At 44.8% G+C, this 24,219-nt stretch overlaps 1 protein-coding gene across 3 annotated transcripts in view; it reads left to right on the top strand.

The window, feature by feature from the left end:
• SEMA6A (semaphorin 6A) overlaps window positions 1-24,219 on the top strand; it is a 136,068-nt gene that overhangs the window by 48,996 nt on the left and 62,853 nt on the right. For all 3 annotated transcript variants that reach the window (XM_045486403.1, XM_045486413.1, XM_045486421.1), the window contains exon 2: window positions 22,650-22,787. In XM_045486403.1, the coding sequence (XP_045342359.1) occupies window positions 22,688-22,787 (100 nt within the window). In that variant the 5' untranslated portion in view covers window positions 22,650-22,687. The remainder of the gene's footprint in view (window positions 1-22,649; window positions 22,788-24,219) is intronic.

Below are 24,219 nucleotides of genomic sequence, written 5' to 3'. Positions count from 1 at the left end.
TTTTGTAATTTGTTATTGACGTATCTGTGTCCCCCATACACTGTAAATCCTCTGAGGACAGAGATTATATATTTGATTATTCATTCACTGATTCACTACCTAATGGTAGGCAGATTACTAAACAAATAATGTCAATTTGATTGCTCTGATAGAGCACTTTCATGTGGAAGAAAGGAGAGAGAGATTAGTGATTAACAGGGGCTGGGAGGGGTGGGGAATCAGGGAAGACTTCACAAAGGAGGTGGTATTTGTTGAAGAAGGTCTTACAGGAAGGGTAGGAACTTACAAGGTAGGAAAGAGAATGGGAAGGAGAAGTGAGATGGGGCGGGAGGTAGGAGGACAATGGGGAAGGCACTGGGGAAAAAAACCCAGCCTAGGGAAGGGCAGTGTAGGATACAAAATAATGAAAGAGGAGAAAAGAAGGCAAAAGACAATCCAGCAGGAGCCATTCTCGTAAACTCCTCCAAATCAACTGAATTGTGAGAAATGCTCAACCTTATTGGCAGGGGCGGTTCACGGAAACCCTGGTGTATATTCTTAACCCTGGGCACAGCCAGGAAAGCCAGGGCAAGCCCCTCACCTCAGACTGCTAGGATGAGAAGATGCCCGAGGGCTCTCAATACTGCTTCCTTTCAAGTTCTTGTACATTAGCCCTCCCTCCTCTCCCTACTGGCCACGGTGCCTGAGACAGTGTCTTGCTCACAAAAACAGACAATAAATGCTCAATCTGTGGTCTTTTGTAAACGCGCCTCTCCCTTTGAGGTGCCTGTAACTGTAGTTGGGGAGACAGATACGAGCCAGGTCGTAATGACGAACACCAGTAACCACAGACTGCTCCTCCTTTTTGACACTGATGTGGCCCCGAAAACTGCACTGTAAAAAGTGCACCCCTCCTGGGGTGCCTGAGGGACTCACTCCGTTAAACGTCCCATTCCTGGTTTCCGCTCAGGTATTGATCTCGTGGTTTGTGAGTTCGAGCCCCGCATTGGGCTCTGTGCTGGTCTCACGGAACCTGCTGGGGATTCTCTCTCTCTCTCTCCCCCTCTCCCCCTACCCCTCCCCAGCTCATGCTCTCTCTCTCGCTCTCTCTCAAGATAAATAAATAAACTTAAAAAAAAAAAGTGCACCCCTCCCTTCCTGAAACGAGTAATTTAAACTTCCGTAAAGTTTTGGTGAGGCACCCAACTGCAGGTACCGTCATCTGAGAATGGCAGCCATCCATGAGTGCAACAAAATGTGGGCATCAGCAACATAAGACGCAGAAGGCCATGGCTGGGAAGTTTGGGGGTAAAGGGGAAAAAGCAAACAACGGTGAAGTGTTTTGGGGAAACAAGTGTTGTGAACGTGTACAAAATCCAAAATGCTGAAATGTGGGGACACTTAAGAGTTTCCAAATGCCAGCCTCAGGCTCCAAGGGGACTGAGAAGAAAACAGAAGCATACGTTTATTACATGCCTCTTTACTTTTAATCCTAAAAATAACTGTATGAAGAGAAAGCACCGTTAGCCCCCTTTTATAGTGGAGGAACCCGTGGCTGACAGAGATTAAATCAACTAACCCAAGGCCATGTGGCCACTAATAGACGGAATAGGACGGAAATCCACTATAATATAAGCTCCATCGTTCACTGAGCAAGCCTCGGGGCCTAGAACATGCCTGGCACACAGCAAGCGCTCAGGAATTATTTTCTGAAACCACCAAACTCCAAAGCCGGTGTTTACAAAGTGGTCAGGGTCGAGTAGGTCTCAGAGAAGACAGACTTTTGTACCTGCTCCTGGGATAAAGAAATAGCTAGAAAGGCAAGTGGGCAGACATTTAGTTGGAATGAAGGAACGACAGCAGTAGAAACACACAAGACAAGGGAGATGAAGAGTTAGGTGTTTTGCCTAAGTGTCTACCCAAAATATTGTTTCTTGTACTAGTAGAAAACTGTTTTCCTTGTCAGTGAAACAACAGCTAAGACAAAGCATAGAACATGTGACCCCTAAAGAATATCTTCTATGAATTAACAGTGTGTGTGTGTGTGTGTGTGTGTGTGTGTGTGTCTGTGTACATAATCATACATTCTACAGAGGTTAGAAACCTGTAAAAATAAATGGCGATATTGAAAGAGGTTTTTAACCTTAACTGTAGCATTTGCTGGTGGAAACTGTAATTACTGTTGTATTTTTGGTGGTGACTGTTCATGATTTTTTTAAAGGTCTGACAGCTGCCCTCTTGATATTTATGTGTTTCTTGCAAGGGAACCCAAGATTCACAACTGTGAGCTTGTAATGAGGAAAAGAAGACAATACAGATATCATGAAAAGGAGTATGAATTGAATATCACCAGAGAGACAAATCACATATTCTATGCTGCTTTAATTGGAAAGCAGTTCTTTCGTGGGGTTACTTTCTCCTCAGCTAAGATAATTAAGTCTGGGCTGACACTGGTGACCAGCTACCGATGATATATCGTCAGTTACTAACAATGCAGGAATCAGTAATCAAAATTTATATTTCCCAGGTTACCAGGGCACAGTTGAAGAAGAAAAGCCGTTTTGATAAGGCTGCGAGATAGGGTTCCTAACACAGTACTCACATGGCCTCTACTCCACAGCATCTGGGGGGGGGGGGGGGTGGGGGGGAGGGGGCTAATGAAGTCTGTTTTATTTCAACTCTGTCATAAAAGAGAACCTATCTATTGTCCGTGTTTACATTAAAAATACATCATAAGCCCCATACTAGAAGTCTCTTCCTTGCTCCCTGTCATTTTTAATGGATCAAATTATATTTTCTTAGTGGTTTGGCATGAGGGCAGGTGGGCACAAAATAGACTTAGGTATTTTAAAAGCCACACCATGCAGCTGGCACAAGTTTTTTGAATCATGATCAGTTATCCCTGAGCAGAGATGAAGGCACTGAAATTGAAGGATTAGGATTGTAATTTGGATCCCATTTGTTTATATCAGCGGCGCCCAACTTGTCTGCTTGCTACAATCACCTGGGGATCTACGAAAATTTCCAAAGCCCAGGCCATACCCCCAGACGAATGCAGTCACAATCTCTGGGTGTGGGACACAGGCACCTTTGATTTGCAAAGCTCTCCAGGAGATTTCAAAGTACAGGCGAGTTTGGAAAACACCGGTTTATACTCACAGTATGGTATGTGTTTGCACTTAGTTGTGCACAGAGAGGCATACGCGGGTGGGGTGAGGAAAAGGGAACACATATGATCCAAAGGGCAGCACCTGCCTCTGCAGTTCAAGCTGGAGCTGAAATTGGATTCTGAAACCACCGTCTCCCTCCCCAGTGAGAGAAGCAACTTCACAGTGGTTGAAAAGGACCCTGGGGAGAATGGAGAAATAAGCCTTTGGCCCCCCTCTGCTCAGCACCTAGCTCAGTGTGGAGTACAGAAGTGGAAAGGAGGGGCGCCTGGGTGGCTCAGTCAGTGAAGCGTCCGTCTTCGGCTCAGGTCATGATCTCACGGTTCGTGGGTTTGAGCCCTGCGTCGGGCTCTGTGCTGACAGCTCAGAGCCTGGAGCCTGCTTCAGATTCTATGTCTCCCTCTCTCTCTGCCTCTCCTCCACTCATGCTCTGTCTCTCTCTCTCTCTCTTTCTCTCTCAAAAATAAATAAATGTTTAAAAAAAACAAAACAAAACAAAACAGTGGAAAGGAAAGAGGGAGGAGGAGTGCCTTATAGCTTACCTCCCAGAAAGGGATGTTGGGGTAGAACGAAGAATGCTTTTCCCTGATCATATTCCAATACAGTGCCCTCTTTGCTCTGTTGCTGAAGTCTTATTTTCTCTCTACTCTAGTCAATGTCCCCTCCTCTCTGGCAGCAGTCATTCTGATGTAGTCTAAGGTGACCACTCCCAGAAGAGAACACCCATTCTGCTTCTAAAAAGCCCGACATCATTTAGAGATGCTCCAGAAGCCGCCTTTGGCCTTCCTGTGACATGGGAGGTGAACGCCAAGAAAGGGCATGGACGCCAAAGGACATGGGGGGTGGGGTGGGTAGGAGCCTGCCCGGAAATGAACATGCAAATAGAGGGAAAATCAGGTTCCCATACTCAGCACTGGAGTCTTGTTTGTAGAAAATATGAAGGGTAGTTGCTTTGAGCTCTTTCGATTCTTTGAATTTGACCTCACTGTGCCCTGCCTTTCTAAGTTGGTTACATTTTTATTTGAAAGCTAATAAATTAGGCAGACATTCATATGGCGTGCAGGCAGGCGGGTTCACGGTGTTGGGTAAACTACGAGCCACCGTATGTATCCATCTGTGTCACAGATAAAATTCACAAAGTTATCTCTACAGACACCACAATGCCCGTAAACGCCCCTCACTCTCATCCTGTATTCCAGAATATTATCACTGGCTGAGCAGACTACGAAGGCAGAGAGGTCCTAGGGAAAATTCTGGGAAATGGCACGTAGCAGGAGGCCTGAGTCCTGGGTTTGCCTCGGGAGACACAGATTTTTAAGAAATAACTAGTTTTGGGGTTCCCCCCCACAAATGAAATGCATGCACAAGGAACGAATTTTTTTTTTTTTTTTCCAACGTTTATTTATTTTTGGGACAGAGAGAGACAGAGCATGAACGGGCGAGGGGCAGAGAGAGAGGGAGACACAGAATCGGAAACAGGCTCCAGGCTCTGAGCCATCAGCCCAGTGCCTGACGCGGGGCTCGAACTCACGGACCGCGAGATCGTGACCTGGCTGAAGTCGGACGCTTAACCGACTGCGCCACCCAGACGCCCCTCGAATTTTTTAAAAACTACAAGAGTACAACACAAAAAGTGAGTCCCTTTCCCACAGGTGACCTCCAGTCCCCCTCTTTCATAGACAAACCTGTGCTACTAGCTGCTTGTATGGCAGAAATGAAATATTCACAACACTTAAATAATCAGTCTTGGGGTGGATTTAAATTTGCATTTTAAAAAATGCCCCTTTCACAATCACCATAGAACGCAAGGTGGTATATTTAAAAATACCCAAAGCCTCTTGAGTCAAAATCGACAAATATTTAGGGGCACCTGGGTGGCTTAGTCATTTGGGTGTCCAGCTTTGATCTTGGCTCAGGTCATGATGTCACAGTTTGTGAGTTCAAGCCCCGCGTCACACTCCGGGCTGACAGTGCAGAGCCTGCTTGGAATTCTATCTCCCTCTCTCTCTCTGCCCCTACCCAACTTGTGTTTTCATGCTCCCTCTCTCTAAGTAAACAAATAAACTTAAAAACATTTTTTTTTAATTCAACAAATATTTAGCGAGGACTTTCAACGTGTAAGACGTTGCCTAAGCATGGCATTTGTACTGAGGATTCTACACATACACATTTCAGGTTTTCTGGTGTACAATCAACTCATCTAGTTTTATGTCTTTGCTTTAAATCCTTTTTTCTTTTCCAGAAACAGAGATCATCTCTTTCTTGTGCCCCACCCCCCACCTCCACTACCCCCTCCCGTAACTTCTGAACTTTTCACACATTCCCTACTTTGAGATCTGTTTTGAGCCCAGATATCCGGGTGGGTGGTACGTTCTGGCCAAAGTACTATCTCTCATACCTTCTCCAGCTGGACTGGCTCAAGGATCTGCTATTCCCCAAAGAAATAAAACTTCTCTGAGTTGCAGAAGAAAAAGAGCTGCAATGCACTGTGCTGAAAAGACACATGTGCTGAAGGATGATAGTCAGGCCACGACCCAGCCGACGTCCCGCCTGCATCTTGTTTGTGAAGGGAGAAACACCTCACTCTGTAGCCCGCTGAGGCCCACTGTGGGCTGGCTGCACAGATGAGCGCCCCATAGCCCCCTCCAGCCCTGGCCAGTAACATCTGTATGTGTTCTCTCCAGCTGGCTGGCCCAGCTGTTCTGGTGTCAGGAGAAAGTTATGAGTCACCGGGAAGGGATTTGAGGCAAGAGTGCAGTTATATCATCTCTTGGGGTCTGTATGTCATTGGCAATAGAGCCTTAGTAACAAGCCAGTGGATGACATTCACCCCCAGGAAGGCCACACACCAGAACTTAACTTCGTATCCCACACTTCAAGACCTCCTCTGAGCCTTGCAGAGATGAGACGAGGTGGGGCAGTATGGATGCTGGACGTTCCCACCCTAGAAGGCCTTGGGTGGGTGCCCATCACGTTCGTTAGGTTACCGCCATCTCTGGCCTTGCAACCGACCTATCTCTACACAAGCTGGTCAAACTGGGATCCTGAATGAATGAGGCCCTGCCAAAGCCTGAGGACTTTCTCTTTGGTTGTTTGATTCCAGGCAGGCTATTTCATCCACAGAGCTATATGGGCAGCCTCCAGCAAAAGCTTGAGTCAACAGCAGGATTTTCCTGGACCATCTGTGGTTTCCTGCTCTAAGCAGTGCTTCCTCAGTACGTGGGAGGAAGAACTTGTCAGAGGATCCAAGAATCAGAGGCAATCAGGGTTTCCATCGGGACCTTACATGTTGTCTGGTCTAGCCCCACATCCGATGTCTGACTGCCCCAGACAATATTCCTTCTACTTCAACACTCATCCAGCCTCCCACCCCCCTGGGGAGGCCAGTCCATGTTTGTGTTACTGGGACTACTAGAAACATTATTTGGAGCAGCAATGACCTCCTAATGGTTTCTGCCCATTGATCTTAGCTCTACCCTCATAACTGTCTTCCAGGTTTCTCTAGGTATCTAAAAACACCCATCCTCACTCCTTGAGTCTCCACCTTTTTGTTTGTTTATTTTTGAGAGAGAGAGAGCATGAGCAGGGGAGGGGCACAGAGCAAGACAGAATCTGAAGCAGGCTCTACACTGACAGTGCAGAGCCCAAACGCATGGCTCGAACCCACAAACTGCAAGATCGTGACCTGACCAAAGTTGGACACTTAACTGACTAAGCCACCCAGGTGCCCCTTCTGGTTTGTCAGAAGTTGTTCTGATGCTCTTTCTTGGGGTAACATGTACTCATTATTTGATGAGTATGTGTCAGAAGTTCACTGTGTAGTAAGCTTTGTTTCTGCACATGGAGATACCGTGACTAACAAGACAAGCTTGTCCATACCAAGGTGACATTCTATTTGGTGTTGGGGGGTGGGACAGATGAAATCAAATAAGAATATAAATGCGGAAATACCAACTAGGGATAAATCTGCTACAGAAATTTGGAAGAATGTGATTAAAAAAAAAAAAGGCATTGGGGCGCCTGGGTGGCGCAGTCGGTTAAGCGTCCGACTTCAGCCAGGTCACGATCTCACTGTCCGTGAGTTCGAGCCCTGCGTCAGGCTCTGGGCTGATGGCTCAGAGCCTGGAGCCTGTTTCCGATTCTGTGTCTCCCTCTCTCTCTGCCCCTCCCCCGTTCATGCTCTGTCTCTCTCTGTCCCAAAAATAAATAAACGTTGAAAAAAAAAAAAAAAAGAATCTTAAAAAAAAAAAAAAAAAGGCATTGGGTTGCTTTCCAAGGTCAGGAAAGGTCTGTTAGGGAAGGGACATTTTCACTGACTTCTGAACGACAAAGGTGAAACCGCTGTCTGAAGACTGGGAGAATGTTCCAGGTAGTGCAGGGGGCGAGCCGCAGGTCCGGGTCCAGAAGGCAGGAATGAAAAACCAGGAAAACCAGGTCGGTCGGATGGAGGAGAGTGTGGAATGGTGGAATGGAACCAGATGGGGCTGGGGGAGATAGGGGGTGCTTTCTGCACCCAGGAGAGGCGGTTTCAATTGCACCGTGAAAGCAGTAAGAAGCCACTAGAGAATTTATGCAGCGGAGGGCGGGACCTGACTGCGCTTTTGAAAGACCGTCATAGGGAGTGAGTAGAGAGGTGGATAGATATGGCATGTGTTTGGTGATAAAATCAATATCTGGATGTTACCTCTCCATCCCTTTGAACTTGAAGTATTTTACGTTTACGCTGCTCTCTACTTTTGCTGATCCGATGCTGCCTCCCAAGGCAGTCTGGGGGTGCTCTGTAAGGGCAGAACTCACCACTGAGTCCCTGATCTCAGGATCCCCCACATCCCAGCTCCGTGCCTTGCCTGCACAGGAGACTCCACCATTTGTTGAGGGAATAAATGGATGAATCCATGAGTGAAGGGGGACCGCTGCTCATTTAACCAAACGCTGAAAGTCAAGTCCTCTCTCCCTGCCAGCACGCCTGTATGCTGTCATCTCAGGTGTCCCGTTCCCACTGACAACTCCCGACACGTTAAGGAATGAATCTGTGACACACAAAAACAATGCCCCCTTGGAATAAAACCACTTGCGAAAAATGGGGAAAATTACCGAGAACGAGTCTCAGCCTCCAAGGCCACCTCACAAAGTGTGAGGGAAGAGGTATGTCCTCATGCCAGATGGTGACATGGGGCCCGAGCCTAGGTAATCCTGCCCGGGCATCATACAGCACCTTGTTCCCACCTCACTGAAAATTCTGGAGGAGCCTCTGCCTTTCTTCCACGCCTTAGTGCTGCTGGAAAGGGCTGATTAAATAGATATGCGAGGAACACATCTGCCTACTCTTGCATAACACTTCAGAATGACTTTTCTTTTTTTACTCTTTGGAGAACTGAAGACTATGTTAACTGAACAGGAAGAATATCACCATTTGAGTAGAAAATGATTCTGCCTTAGTCTTTTACTTATTCACAGTGAACCTGGGGACTCTCCCTTTCAAAAAGAAGTTCATGCATTAGTCCCTCTCCAGGTGTTCTACAGCTCTGGGTGTGTGTGTGTGTGTGTGTGTGTGTGTGTGTGTGTGTTCCATCTCACTACTCAGACCTTAGCATCCTTACCAGAGAGAAAGCCTGTATGACCCACATGGACCTCTATGCTTTCCAGTAACCAGACGATGGGTAGCTTTCCAGAGCCATTTATGCATTTCCCATGCCACCATTTCCTCCCCAAGAAAGCCATGCATGTGTGTGCGTGCAGGGATCCCTGTGCTGTCTTGGGGTGACCAGCCGCCTGGGCATGTCTGCTGGGCTGGGTTTCCTCACTTCTCTTTTGTCTGACCCTCAGCACTTTCCTTTGGCTTCTGCCTGTCACACTCAAGCTTCCTGGATAATTTCACTTTCTCCTGATTCTGGTCTCTTTCACAGACAGTAATTATACTGATTGCCTGCCATGCTATTAATTATGGGATTTGCAGTTTATTTGTTTATTCGTTCATTTATTCACTCATTCTTAGATTGGGGGGTCAACTGGTGATAACCATGGACTGTTTTCCCTCCAGACAATCTGGATTGCCGTCATTAACTTTGTGTCCCGGTTATCCACCATTAGCCATCCGCCTCCATTTTGGCTCAGAAGTAGAAGTGATCAGCATTGTGCCTGATGCCCAGTGCCCATGTTGTGAGAATCAAACGAGGTGGGCCATTGGCGGGGGCGGGGGGGGGGCTACAATTTGTGGGGAGACTCTCAGGGAAGAAGTATGCCTTCCCCCTCTGCAAACCCCACCTGTTGCCCAAGATAACAACTGTCCTCCCAAAATATTCTTGAAATTCAAATGCTTCACTTTATTAATGAGCCCTTCAGTGGGCTGGTGTTATCTATGAAAGGACAGTTGCAGGTATTTAAAAATTAAAGGCAAGTACCTCAAGCAGCAACTGCCAGCCCACAGTTCCCTCTGATTACAGGGACTGGAAAAAGCCATTAGCCGGGGTCGTTCCACAGGGGAGAGAAAGATTAGAGACCGCACACACTATGAAGGCTCCTTTGGAGAAACCACCCCCAACTGCACAGAAATGGCAGTGAAGTCTACCCCTTTAACACACCCAGAGAGAGAGAAGGGGGTCGTTGGCTGGTGGGTGGGAAGGAAAATGAAGCTCACCCAGACAGGGCAAGGGGTGCTGCTGCCCCAGGTGAGGCTGCCACTCGCCCCAGTGGTAGATGCCACTGCTCACCCACCAGTCCTTGCGACCCTCTCTACCAAGATCACCCCGCTGCACTCATTCTACGGAAGCCTGTTCTTGTCAGCCCCATGTATGGACAGGAACCTGTCACTATGAGCACAGAACAGAGGAAATCAAGACGAGGTGGCTCAGTCAGCAATTCCTAACCTCTGAATTATTGTTTCAAGTATAATAGGATACACATTTTTAAAAAAAAAGAGGAAATGAGACTACATTTTTTTCATTGCAAGCCCCTCACAGCACACCTGGGACATCAGAGAACTCCTGGGTTTAGCAAAGCTGGTGCTGGGAATCATGCTGTAAAGCACCTCCTTTGCCCTTATTTTTCATCGTTTTTATTTTTTTTAATGTTTATTTTATTTATTTTTGAGAAAGAGAGAAAAACAGAGTGTCAGCAGGATAGGGGCAGAGAGAGAGAGGGAGGGAGACAGAGAATCTGAAGCAGGCTCCAGGCTCCAAGCTGTCAGCCCAACGCGGGCCTCGAACCCATGGACCACGAGACCATGACCTGAGCTGAAGTCGGACGCTTAACTGACTGAGCCACCCAGGCGCCCCTTTCATCCTGTTTTTAATCTCTTCAGGGACAAAGGAATATAGTTTTGCAGTCTCTCTCTCATAACCTTTGCAATAGATGTGTTTGAGAATTTTTAATTTTTCATATTTTAGAAAAGTGACATGGGACATATACCCCGGGGGGGGCAAGATCCAGTAACCAAGCCATTAACACTGTTTGCAGTGGAGCATTATTTACAATAGCCAAGATATGGAGGCAGCCCAAGTGTCCACCCAGAGGTGAATGGATAAAGATGTGTGTATACACACACACGCGCGCGCGCGCGCACACACACAATGGAGTATCACTCAGCCGTAAAAAAAAAAGAATGAAATCTTTCCAACTGCAACATGGATGGACCCAGAGAGTATGATGCTAAGCGAAGTCAGACAGAGAAAGACGAATATCATATTATTTCACTCCTATGTGGGATTTAAACAAACAAGAAAACACTCTTAAATGCAGAGAACAAACTGGTAGCTGCCAGAGGGGGTGGGAATGGGGGAGGTGAAATAGATAAAGGGGATTACGAGGTATATACTTCTAGTTACAAAATAACTAAGTCACAGAGCTGAAAAGTAGAGCACAGGGAATACAGCCAATAAGATTGCCAGTAATGTTGTTTGATGGAAGGTGGTGACTACACTTATCACGGTGAGCACTGAGAAATGTCTAGAACTGTTGAATCATGTCACATACCTGAGACTAATACAACACTGTATGTTAACTACATTTCAATTTTAAAATCCTTTCTGCAAAAAAAAAAAAAAAAATGTTTTTTGCATTGACACGTGTAAGTATTCATACTAACAAGAATAAATAAAGACTATAAATGGTGTCATGCCAATTTGGGTCAAATTTGGTCACCAAATAAATGGGGAAAACCTTGTAAGTTTTCCGGTGGGTCTGTTCTCTTGGTTTGGTTTCGTTTGTAATCGCAAATAAGGGAGTGTATACCTATAATTCAAAACTGACTTGCTTCATCTAGATCTAAGAAACAGAAAATCAAATCTTGTTTTTCTTTAAACTTAAGAAAAAGTGAGGCATTTTTCAAGACAACTACTGCTATGAAAATAGTTCATCCAGATGCCAACCACCTTCATCTCAATGAACAGGACTTTTTAAATCTGTTTCTGTGCAGTGAACTTTAAGTCACCTATGTAAGGAATCGAGTCATTAAGTGGCAGAGAAATTTAAACAAACCCATAATTTCCTGGAACTTAGTCTTTCTGGCCTTAAGGAAGCATATTTTCAGGATGTTTGAAAATAGTTATTAATTTTGAGGGTAGGATTTCACATTATAAATAAACGATGACAGGGAGTGTGATCACCAGATTTGGCTTGATTTGAAAAGCAGCCAGAAAGTGGTGCTCTCTCTACCCCAATTCAAACGGATACCTGTTCTAAGTAAATCAAGCCAGCCTAATAAAGAATATGAACAAAGGCAATAAAGGTATCATTTGTTTCAGAAATTCAGCAATGTCTACCAAATGCAATAATAAATTTAAATGTATTTAACTTTAAATTTGCAGTTTTCATCTGGTTCCCTAGGACATAAAGAGAACTTGTTTTTCTTTTTAATAAATGAAATGAATTTCCTAAAGACTATAAGAAAACTGAGGAAACTCCAGGGATAATGCTTCCATCTCATGTCTGTCCTGGATGTGTCTAGACTTAGACACACAGATAACCCACTGTGTACGTAGATATTTCACTGATGGTAAGAACCAGCCAGGAATAGCGCGCTTTATTATGGAGCAGATCCTGAAATGATATTATGTTTCTCTATATACAATGAGAAGCTTGTAGTCAACTACAAAGTCTAGTTTTGGCTTTCACGTTACTGGAAAAGCATCGGACCTCACTGAAAGAGACAAGGAATAGGAAGAATGAAAGCTAGCATGCTAGCAGCAAACACCAGAGAACCTGATGCAACAAGGTTAGTTCAAGAAAATGGTTTCCGCTGCCTGATCTGGAGACTGTTCTACCAAAAAAAGAAAAAAGCAATAAAAATTTGTAGGGCTCAAAGTGTCAATCATCTGTGACTGGTGATGTTGTTATTTGGGGCTGTTGTTCAGAGCTCAAAGGAGGAGGCTCGCAGGTGGATTCCATTTCTCTCTGAGCCATGTTTGAAGCCGGCTTCCACTCCAGAAGGGGAAAGAACGCTATCCCAGCAGCCAGCTATGCCTGGGGCAAATCCCAGGCCCAGGGAAGAGCAGCAAGGTAAGGGCTGTGGCTGGGAGAGCCTGCTTTCCATTAACTACACTGAGAGCAAACAGAGGAGAAATTATTGGGGAGATACGTCCTGTCAAAGGCCAGAAATTGCTCTATTTTAGTTTAAATCAGCTCAGGATTTTGACAAAGTTCGTGGAAAACTTCAGACACTAATGTCTCTAGTTTGCTCTCTGCAATGTCACTCTGCAGATATCTTTCTAAGGGTGACAGGAAAGTGCCTCCAATTTAGGCCCGTTATTTTTGCCCTCTGTTTCATTTTTAATGAAATTACCGATGTACAGAAAACTAGGGAGAGTAATACGAAAAGAACTCACATAATCCACACCTCGAACAAACTAATACCAATATTCTGAGCTTCTACTGAGAGCTCCCTCCACCCCCCCCCCCCCCCACCACCCTCCCGCTTCCTTCCTATTCTTAGAAGGGAAAAGGAATCTGGTCCAATCTTCATTCTCAGCTAAAATTCTTTAAACCGAACTTTGGGTGAAGTGCAAAATATCCATCCATTACTTTAGACAAATATTTGGAATTCCTTAAGCAAAGAGTGAAATGGTCCAGTTTTGGTGTCTGAAAATCCAATCAGCACGGAGTTGCTCATTTCAACACACCCTTCTCCAGACCGGGTCCTCCTTGAGATCTCTCAGTTCCCTCTGGTACCTCCTCTGGCACCTCTGGTCCACAGTAAACCACCGTGCCACATGCCAAGTCTTTCTCCAACCAGAGGCTCTGGGTGACCACCCCAGCCCCATACCTCTCTCTGCAACACCTTCCCCCTCTGGACAGTATTCTTCTCCCACGGGACTTGTCTGTCTTTCTGAAACCTTATTGATACTTGTTTATGCCTGGGTGGCTCAGGGCAATGGGGAGGAGCTGTCGGGTCCATCTACTAAAGAGGACGTTCCTAGGGGGTGAGGAGACCTTTTTCTCCATCTCCGTCTCATCAGCATCTAGCACAGAGCCTGGCTCCCGAGAGCAAGCAGGGAATCGGGCAATGGAAGTAATGAACATCAGGCAGGAAGCCCAGGAGAAATGAATGAGTCTTGGCTTCCTTTCTGAAAGCACTGTGATGTAGGGACAGAGCTCAAGGAAGGAGTCAGGAGTCCTCGACTGCTGTTCAGCTTTGCCACTTCTGAGCTGTGCCACACTTGGTGAGTGACCTCACTTCTCGGGGCCTCAGTTTCCTTAATGGTAAAACAAAGGGGGGGATTTGTTTCTGCCTCCAGGCAGATACTGGAGTTCAGCAATACTGTAAAGGCTGCAAAGATGGGAGTTGGCCAGAAGCTGGTGTGTGACATAGATGAGCATGGCTGGGACTGTTGCAGCTTTCTGAGGTCAAGACACTTGGCTGCGGTATTCTCGGGCCTGCTAAGGTCATGACTATGCCCACGGAGCCCTGGTGAGGCAGAAGAGTGTATTGGAAACATCTGAGCAAAGTGCACTGAATGCCTTGGCTCGGCAGTGGGGCGGCTGGGGAGGGCAGGTGTCGGGGAGGAGGGGGCCGTGTTGGTAAAGACAAAGAAAACGGTCGTAACACAGAACCTCCTGAAAGCTAAGACATCCCTTCTCCCCTTAAAAGATTCAATCGGTTTACAACCAAACTTTATTTTTTCCAATAAATTTTTTTTTCCTAAGGAGACTTCCGAATTCACAGCTGTTTTTCTGCTCCTTTGTGACGGTGGCTTTAGACCTAAGATGGAACATCTGTTATACACAGTCAGTGTTTATTATTATGCTCCACTGAATGCCAACATCACTCTCCAAGATGTGCTGAAGTTAGGTCTGTGACATTTCCCTTGAAGTGGGTGCTTTTATGTCTCTGCTGATGGCTGAGAAGAGGAGAAAGAGAGAGATCGGAGTCTTTATTAAGAAGCCAAGGCTAGGGGTGCCTGGGTGGCTGTCGGTTAAGTGTCGGACTCTTGATTTCGGCTCAAGTCATGATCTTGCAGCACGTGGGTTCTAGCCCCACGTCGGGCTCTGGGCTGACAGTAAAGAGCCTGCTTGGCATTCTCTCCCTCCCTTTCTCTCTCTGCCCTCCCCTGCTCATGCTCTCTAACTAAATAAATGAACTAAAAAAAAAAAAAAAGATGAAGAAGCCAGGGCTATCTTTCTCATTTGCATGAACCTTATGTCTTAATGCAAATATCACCCAACAGGTGGCCAGATGTGGTCCCTAAAGACTGGGTTGAACGGTTTCAACCAGGATCACTGGGGCCACGTTGCTCCTAATTCCATCTGGGAAGTGTTCTTTGGTGGCGTCTGCCATGCATCCTGCGGACAGCAGCAGCCTCTTAATGCCGGAGCCCTTGAAACAGGGCTGTCCAGGCCAGTGAGGGACACCTGCTGTTTAAACACTTGTAATTCTTGAGATGGTGCGAGAATAATCAGCAGTTGGGTGTCTGGGAGACGAGTCTCCAGCATTCAGCAAGCTGGATTTTCTGCACCAGCACCTGCTCTCCCGCCTCTCTCTGGGCAGAGGCTCCTTCCCCTGACTTGAGGGGTGTCCAGATCTATTTATCTTATCGGCTCCTGAAGCAGGCAGCCTTGTTCTTACCCTTCATAACAGACACTGTTCTCTATGATGTATCGGCTTTACAACATCACTGCTGAGGAGGCTGTAAGCTGGCAAGTGGTTCCACTTAACACAATGTTGTCACGAGACAATCAATTTCTCCTAAAACTGTGGCTTAGAAGCATTTGTGTCTTTCTGTCACGTTAAGCCTGCAATCACAGCGCTGTAAAGTGGAATGAGCCCTTGCATGCCGACATGTTTGGAAGCAACTCGTGTGCTCCTTTTATAGTTTTATTACTGAAGCCATTAGGGACGTTCAGTCACTCTGTCCACGTGAGCAGAGATGCATCAACCTATATTCAACTATTACCTTAAGTGCAGTTTCTATTTATGTCGGCAGCTCTCTCTTTCCAGCCTTCCTTCTGTTCTCCTTTCTCGTTGATGTACTGGAAGGACATCAACGTTGGCGTCACACAGACCTGGGTTTGCGTCTGCACTTCCCGTTCTTACTGCTGGTGTCGTAAATAGTGACGGTGTGCCACCTGGCCGTGTCGCCTAACCTTCCGGAGCCTCAGTTTCCTTGTGTGCATGAGACCATACGGTCTGTCTCCCTGGGTTGCTGTGATGTTTAACTAAAATAACATGCATGGTTACCTTGCATGCAGACAGTGCTCGATAGATCTCCACTCCCACCCCATCCCTTTCCTATTGTCCACGTTGTTACTTTCCTTTGCACTCGAGTGCGTGCTGGGATGCACGTTTAACAAATCACACAGAGTGAATTAACGCCATTCTGAGGCAGGCTCTCCACCTCTCTCGGATGCCCACCTCCAGAGATAGGAAGCTCAGGGACCAGGAAGGAGGAAGAGGGGAGCGAGAGCAGGAGGAAAAGGGAAGGGGAAAGGCGAGAGGGATTCCTCTCCCACCAAAGAAGGAGAACACCCCAGTTGCTAATCTGGGGCCCACCTGAGAATTCAAGGAGTTCCAAGAAAAGCTATTAAAAGGTAATCTTTTAGTCTCTCAACAGAAGAATAAACATTTATTTATGGAGGGCTACCGCTTTTTATGTGCATTATCTCACAACCCAACTTAAGACACTGTTTTTACCCACTCCAAAGATGAGGAGACTGAGGCCCGGTGATCTTCGGCATCTTATCTTATCAAAGGTCCCAGCTGGTAAGTGGGATTCAAAAGCCCATGTTTTGACCCTCTGCTCTTTCTACCCTCCTACATTATGAGCAATAGCCTGTTTTCACATATTTCAATTCAGATTTTTAAAGACAATCACATTATAAAGACAAAGGTGATGACATCAGGAAGCTGGAGCATGATAGTCAAGACACGGAAGCAACCCAAGTGTCCATCAGGAGATGAAAAGATAAGGAGTGGGGTGTATGTGTGTACACACGTGCAGTGGAATATTACTCAGCCACAAAAAAAATTACAAAATCTTGCCATTTGCAACACGGATGGATGTAGAGGGTATTCTGCTAAGTGCAGGAAGTCAGACTGAGAAAGACAAACACCATGTTTCACTCATATGTGGAATCTAAAAAACACAAACAAATGAACAAGCAAAATAGAGGCAGACTCATAGATACAGGAAACAAATGGTGGGTACCAAAGGAGAGACGGGTAAGGGGGCGGGTGAAACAGACAAAGGGAATTAAGAGGTTCAAACTTCCAGTTATAAAGCAAGCACGTCATGGGATGTAACGTAGGGCACAGGGAATATACTCAATAATATTGCAATAATGTTGTATGGTGCAGATGGTAACTACTCTGAACATGGGGATCATGTTGCAATGTATAAAAATATCAAATCAGGGGCACTGGGTGGCTCAGTCAGTTAAGCATCTGACTCTTGATCTCATCTCAGATCTTGATCTCACTGTCGTGAGTTCAAACCCCGCACTGGGCTCCACGCTGAGTGTGAAGCCTACTTAAAATTATATATATATATATATATGATATATATATATATACATCATATATATATATCATATATATCATATAATATATATGATATATGTGATATATCATATATTATAATATATTATATATTTGATATATATGATATATATTACATATATCATAGCTATTTGATATATATTATATATATCATATATATATCAAATAACTATGATGTAGACCTAAACTAAAACTAATATGTCAGTTTACACTTCAATTTTAAAAATATTTTTTTAAGCTAGAGCAATAAAAATAGAAGTGTTACCCTTAGTGTAAAACCCAACTATCTGAATGGGATTAAATGGTAATAAGTATGGTCCCTGTGGCCAGGTTAGAACTACTTATGGGACTTGAACCTTGCTTGTCCTGATGTTGAAAGTGGGCAGCATCACATGCTGGGATTCCTCTGCTCCAGCTCAAGGAACTTTTCACAACAGGAGCATCCTGGCTCAAGGTCACTCCATACTGTCGGCCCTAATCACTGCCACATACCCACTCCCTTCTTCATTGGGGCAGAGTCACCTGCACTCTCAGAGCCTGGAGGAGTCCCAGAGGCCATTACATTTGATATCCCTTCCTTTCACAGGTGAGGAAACAGAGCCAGCAAGGCTACGTGACTTGCCCAGGGTCACCCTGTTAGTGTGCCCTTCCTTCTGTTAATGACAGCAAGAATTATTGATTACCTTTAAAACTTCCTATGATGCCAGTAGAAAATGTGCTCTTGAAAAGAATACCTAAAACATGGGAGTAAATGATTTGCCTCATGGGGGGGGGGGGGGGAACCCTGCCACTACCACCATTTCCTCTTTATTTCTAGGACACACTTAAGAGCTCTTATCAAGAACATGTTGCATTTGCAAGTCTCCAGGTAAATTATCTTTCTCACCATTACTGCGTATTATTAAAACATTCACTGGATGCCAACATTCTAGAAGACTGTGATACAAGCTGTATCCGTACAGCCAAGTCCAGGTGCAGGGGCAGGCACACCGTGCTGCAGGTGCATGGGTTGGCAGCGTGTGGAGCAGCCCCCTTGAGTCTCTAAAATGAGCAGCATACATCCACCCATTCATTTGCGTGTACCGACGCTGGGTCCCACTGGGTTCATTGGCTAAGACTGACATACCACTGCTTGCGGATATGGTAAAAATAAGCAGAATAATTCGTGCAGCAGAGGTGATGTGCCTTTCCTGGGCATGGAGGCTGCCCTCAGAGCCGAGGCTTCAAGGGTCAGACAGGTGAAGCGAGGTTAGCGGGTGAAGAGCCTTCCTAAGACAATGGAACGTGGTGGGAATGTTTCCAATGGGAGAGGGCTAGCCGCTGTACTTTGGGCAGCCGCTGCTTGGCTCCAGAGCATTGGCCATGAGGAATGTTGGCCAGCTAAGCCAGATCTCAGTTATCTTTAAGAAGCCAGAAATCCAGAGTTGTACGTTAAATCTGCTATTTTTCTTTTCTAAATGTTGGCAACTTAGTTGGTTTTTTGTTTTGTTTTGTTTTGTTTTTCCTGCTCTGTGAGCCAAGTTTTGGCCAAGTCCTAGATACCAGCAGTGTGTGAGCCCAAGTAGAATTTTCCAGGGCAGGAACTGGGGGAATAGTTGGGCAGAGGATTGGAACTAGTATCAGGGGTTAAGCATAAGTGGTACTCTGTCTGCATAGGCCTGTCATGGCTCCCCAATCCTCTCGGTGCTTATGAAATCAACCTGATGAATCAGAAGTAAGATGTGGCAATTCTCGTTCTCTGACTTCATAATCATTCCCAATTCTAGTGACATCCTGTTTCATGCTTTGCTGCCACGGTGACCTGCTGTATGACAAGGGTACAGGGGAGGGAGGTAGATGGAAGCACCAATTCCTGAAAATATTTGATCATTTGAAAAACCAAGTATCAACACAAATGCAGTCACGAGATTTTCAGACAGGTTTCCTTTGAGCCCCTTTTGTTTGGCCCTCGATCTGGAATACTGAAGGCTGCTTTCCTGGCCAATCAAGCATTCTGCACAGACCGTTCAGCCACACGGGTCGCACATCATGGATCCATTACTCAATTTGGTCTTAAAAACTGTAGAGGAAAAATTACAGTAAAAGAGAATTGGTATCTGAGCTGACACCATGTAGTAAGTCAACACAATTCCTGCCCATGTGACTCAGAGTAAAGTCAGCTCATCAATTTTAGATGCATCTAAATAGATCTAATAAATTCACCGAGAAGATGCCTATTAAAATTAAGAGTGCTCTTAAGGTTTTCCACAAATACTGTGGGTTGGAGAAGACTAGGATTATAACTTCATAGTAATGGTACATTTTACAAAGGCCATTTCTCTTCAGGCTAAGAATGGTGGAAAGTTGAGACAATTAGATGGAAAATTCAGACAGAATAAGCTTACTTTCAAAGTAGATGTTTCTGCTTGGAATCGTCACATTGAAAGCCTTCCCATTATCTAATTGTCTGGATATTTGCTGAAACCTAAATCATATTTGGACTCTGTAAGCAGAGTCCAAGAGAGGGAAATCGGCAAATGTCTGCAGACACCTATAAATATGCTCTCTGTGGGTAGCGCTTTTCAAAGTTTCAAAACCTACTTAAACATCCTCTTTAATTGCAGTATCCCAGCGAGGTTAAGAGTTTTAAGCTCAGCGCCAAGCTCCTGTTTGGTTTTTGGTTCTGTACTGCCGTGGTCTTAGTAGGGAGACACAGCTCACGTTCCGCAGAACGGGAAATGACAACATGATTGACTTGGGATCGCCCCACAAAGTAATCGTTTCAACAAGAAAATATATTGCCTACATATCTGCAAGGGTTAGAGCCCAAAGTTGGGTAGGAAGGGGATAATACATCAAAACCACAGCTGAAGACAACTGTGGAGTGTTCATGCAGACTGCCCGCGGTACTGCCCGAACACTTTCTCCCGTATGATGTACATGTTAACAACCTGATGATATGATGAGAGAAAGACACATAAAATGGCTATTTTTCCTGGCGCACAGCCCTACTGTAAACCTGGGGACATGTAAATAACCCATCTCCGCCATGGTCCTGGCTATGTGTGAAGGATTCAGAGAAGTCATGGAAGTGCATAATGGGTTTCTTCTGCAAGCACTGCTCTGCCTGCCGGCTCTTGGGGCTGTGCATATTGCGTCTACCCCACGCCCTCTTAGGATGGGAAACATGAAAATTGGGAGGTACATTAAAATAGCAAGGACTCGGTCTCGTTAGCTTGTAGGACATTTGTACAAAGAGGAATGCCAATTGTGGAAGGCTAGGGACTCATCTGTCATGTCAAGACAAATTAGTCTGCAAACGTATACATATATTCCCAAAGATTTCTAAAGCAATGAGAATCAGCGTTCTGAGGCTCCCATTATTCTTCCATTATGTGCAGCAAACTCTCCAAGGTAATATGCTTCTGTATTCTACGATAATACTGCTCTTGAGCCCTGGGTACATGTTGCCACTTCCTTTTCCCCGTGTACTTTCTCATGTAAAACTGCAACAGCTGACTGGTATCTGGTTTATGTCTTACTTACTCTTGTTATTGATTTCTCCTCTTTAGTGTTAAACTGAACAGATGCCATGAGAAACAAATAAGGGGACCTCAGAGCTTCTTCCCTTTGGGTTCGGTTTCTCCAGAATAGGAAGAACTGGCAAGTGAATGAATGAACAGACGATTACTTTTAACCTGTCTATAAATACATGTTTACGTCTCTTGGTAATGGATTGCCCTTGTGAGCAAGTCCTCATTTAAGGTTTAATTTTAATCCACACATCAGAGATGGGAGATACGGAATTGCTTGGGCTTTGCTCGCAAGCTCTCTCCCTCTTCTTCAAGATAAAGCAAATTAATTAATGTGTACTTTTCAACTGAAGAAATGATTAAGACCCAGCTGTGTCTGTGAAATTGTAAGTTGCAATGCAACACTCTGGGACTTGTTAATGCTTTTTTTGGCATGAAGAAGAGAGACATAGGTATCTAATATTAAGTGGTGTTCTAAAAAGCGTTAAGTTAGCAGTTTGTTTGCCAAATTAACTTTCAAAGACATCTAAGTTACTAAGTTTGACTTTTCTGCACACAAATCTTAAATGATTGATGGACTACTGTAAAATAGCTTTGTTCAAAAAGATCATCTTTGGCAGGCTACTTCAAAGGCTTTACCACTTTGGAAAGATGAAAAGATATCCCCATTTTACATTATTTTCCCAGTAGATCAACACTCACTTGAAATATGCCTGAGAATTATGCGATATTTACTGTATTATGAGTCTTCTTTCACTGTATCCAGCAGCCCTACGTGGGATTGCTTTTATTTCTAAGATTTAGGAGAATTTTCTACACATAAAGAGCATCTTTAAGAAAATACACCTGGGCAGAACAGTATATCTGGCATTTTTATTCACTACTGTTTCATTGCAAGGCAGTATTTGAGACTAAAATATACAGAGAGATGATTTTTTTTTAATCAACAATACCATTACAGGATGTGGTTTCAGATTCTCCCTACAGTATCCTTCAGAGTCTAAAGGTTCCATTTCTTTCTTTTTAGACATAGATTGTGTGATTTTATGTCTAAGGTCACTCTAGACTTATTGTGGAATTGTATAAACCAAGGGTGAACATCTCAACTAAGGGGTCAAGCAGATAACAGAAGTTAGCAAACAGGGCCCCATTATAGGGTATGTGTGTGTGTGTTGGTGTGTGTGTTGGTGTGTATGTGTGTGTGTGTGTGTGTGTGTTGGGGTGTGATGCCTGAAGGGAACTGTGATTTAGGTCAGTATGTCAGATATTCTGATTTTTACTAGAAACCTCCTAATTTTGGGGGGTGCCTGGGTGGCCCAGTTAGTCAAACATCCAACTCTTGGTTTTGGCTCAGGTCATGATCTCATGGTTCATGAGTATGAGCCTCACGTCCCGCTCTGTGCTGCTGGGTGTGAAACCTGGTTGAGATTCTCTCTCTCCCTCTCTCGCTGCCCCTCCCCCGCTCATGCTGGCATGCATGCTCTCGAGCTCTCGCCCTCAAAATAAATAAATAAAATTTAAAAAAGAAAGAAAGAAACCCCCTAGTTTTTCCAATACTGACAACTACTTTAAATTTTTGAAAAATCCTGAGCTGGCCAAACAAAACATGTCTGGGGGATGGCCTGCTGCCGTATACCTGCTCAGAAGAAAAGTATTTACGTTAAAAAAAAAATGCGTTCTCAGTTGTCCATTTTTTGGAATGCAGTAATTGTGAAACGGCCACCTATAATGGCCTTAAAATGGCTCAGGACAAAGGAACTCGGGCTCTGGGCCACGTGTTTGGAAGGGGCTTTGCAAAAGGGCTCGGATGCATGGGGAAGGAGGATGCATAGTGGGTAGTGGTTACAGGTTTCTTATGTAAAACACAATAATCCGTGAACTCACAATGGAAAAGATATGAAGGCGAGGCCCCTGGTCTCTGAAATTTATCTTCAAGGCCATTTCATTTCATGGAGGTGAATAAAGCTGACTTGAAAAAAAAATTCTTTCTTTGCTCTTTGGCAGGGTGAAGTAGAGAAATAAAGTCTCCCCGCTGAACTACTATGAGGTCAGAAGCCTTGCTGCTATATTTCACACTGCTACACTTTGCTGGGGCTGGTTTCCCAGAAGATTCTGAACCAATCAGTATTTCGCATGGCAACTGTAAGTATCCACAATTTCACTGTCCTTCTCTCCCTTGGTGGGCACTGTAGGCTGCATCAGCCAGCAAAACATCAACATTTTCTAAAATCTAATACAACAGGAGACTGTTAGTCACTTTAACTTGCAGGTGACAGAGGCGTCTCGTCAAATTGGTGAGATGGCTGTTCTGTAACTCTGTTAAATACTGGTGTGGAGACACGTGTGAACATGTGTGTGTGGATGTGAAATGCTTCTCAATACCTCTGATGAAGTCTCAAGTCATTGCAAGGAGGCCATTCATGATCATGCCCGAAAACCTGCCATGGGAGAATGTCACTACCTTGCGTGTATTGCCAGTGGTGATGTTTTCGTATGTAGTTAGTGCGTGGGCATTTTACAAGATAAGAACAGGAAATAAGACGGTTCTGGAGGACTTAGGGACACAAATTAACTTTTCTTTTACACTTAGAACAGCTATCATTGCTAGCCTTAAGAGGGATTCTGAATTCACAGAGGACCTATTTGAACTATGTATAACTTTCCTTTTAGTCTCTGCCTCGGTGTCAAGGGGAGAAAACCACACAATTAAGAATTCAGTTGACTATTGGAGGGAAGTCCTACCTGAGTGTGGGATGGAACAGGCAATTAACTACTTCTTTCCCTTCTCTCCAAAAGCAAAATGTTTTATCACAGTAAAGGTGAAAGAGAGTCTTTTACCCAAATATCTATTTTCCCAGTAATCATCCCAAAACAAACACTCAACAAACCAGAAGGAAGGTGTTTAGCATTTATATGGGATACTAAGGAGATCCATCAATGCCTGGCTTTCTGCTGGACAGTCTAGGTTGAAAAGAGAAATAATTTTACACGAAGGTGAAGTGGCAAGACCTGACATAAAATAAAGAGCAAACAAAAGTCAGGGAGAGATTAAGGACCAAACTGTGTCATTCGAAATCGTTGTTCTTAAAGTGGCAGTCCACCTGACTCAAGGGCCCTAACCTTAATACACATTTCTTAATCTCTAATCATAATTAAGATCGGTATTCTATCTTTGGTGCCCCTGTGAAGAAGTCCCCCAGCACAAATGTGCTGCTGAAAATCCAATGTCCGTGGACACTCACATTCTTGACAGAAGGGAGATGTGAATTTGTTTTAGCGAGCTCCTTGATGAATGGGTAAATGAAATTTCAGAGCAGTAGAGGGGGAAGCACAACATACTCCCATACCAAGCTTGATATACCAAGGTATATTTTACTCTCTGATACCCACTGTGAGTACTGCTCAGATACTATAGGGGTTTAATGTTTATGCATGTGTCAGGGTGGGGGGGTGTTTGTGGTGTCTGGATGGCTCATTTAGTTGAGCATCCGGCTCTTGATTTCCGCTCAGGCCATGATCTCATGGTTCATGGGATTAAGCCCTGCATCGGGCTCCACACCGACAGCATAGAGCC

Source organism: Leopardus geoffroyi, chromosome A1 (genome assembly GCF_018350155.1).
Source record: "Leopardus geoffroyi isolate Oge1 chromosome A1, O.geoffroyi_Oge1_pat1.0, whole genome shotgun sequence".
Taxonomy (NCBI): domain Eukaryota; kingdom Metazoa; phylum Chordata; class Mammalia; order Carnivora; family Felidae; genus Leopardus; species Leopardus geoffroyi.
Note: the sequence above shows the minus strand (reverse complement) of the source record. Positions and strands in the feature narration are given on the sequence as shown.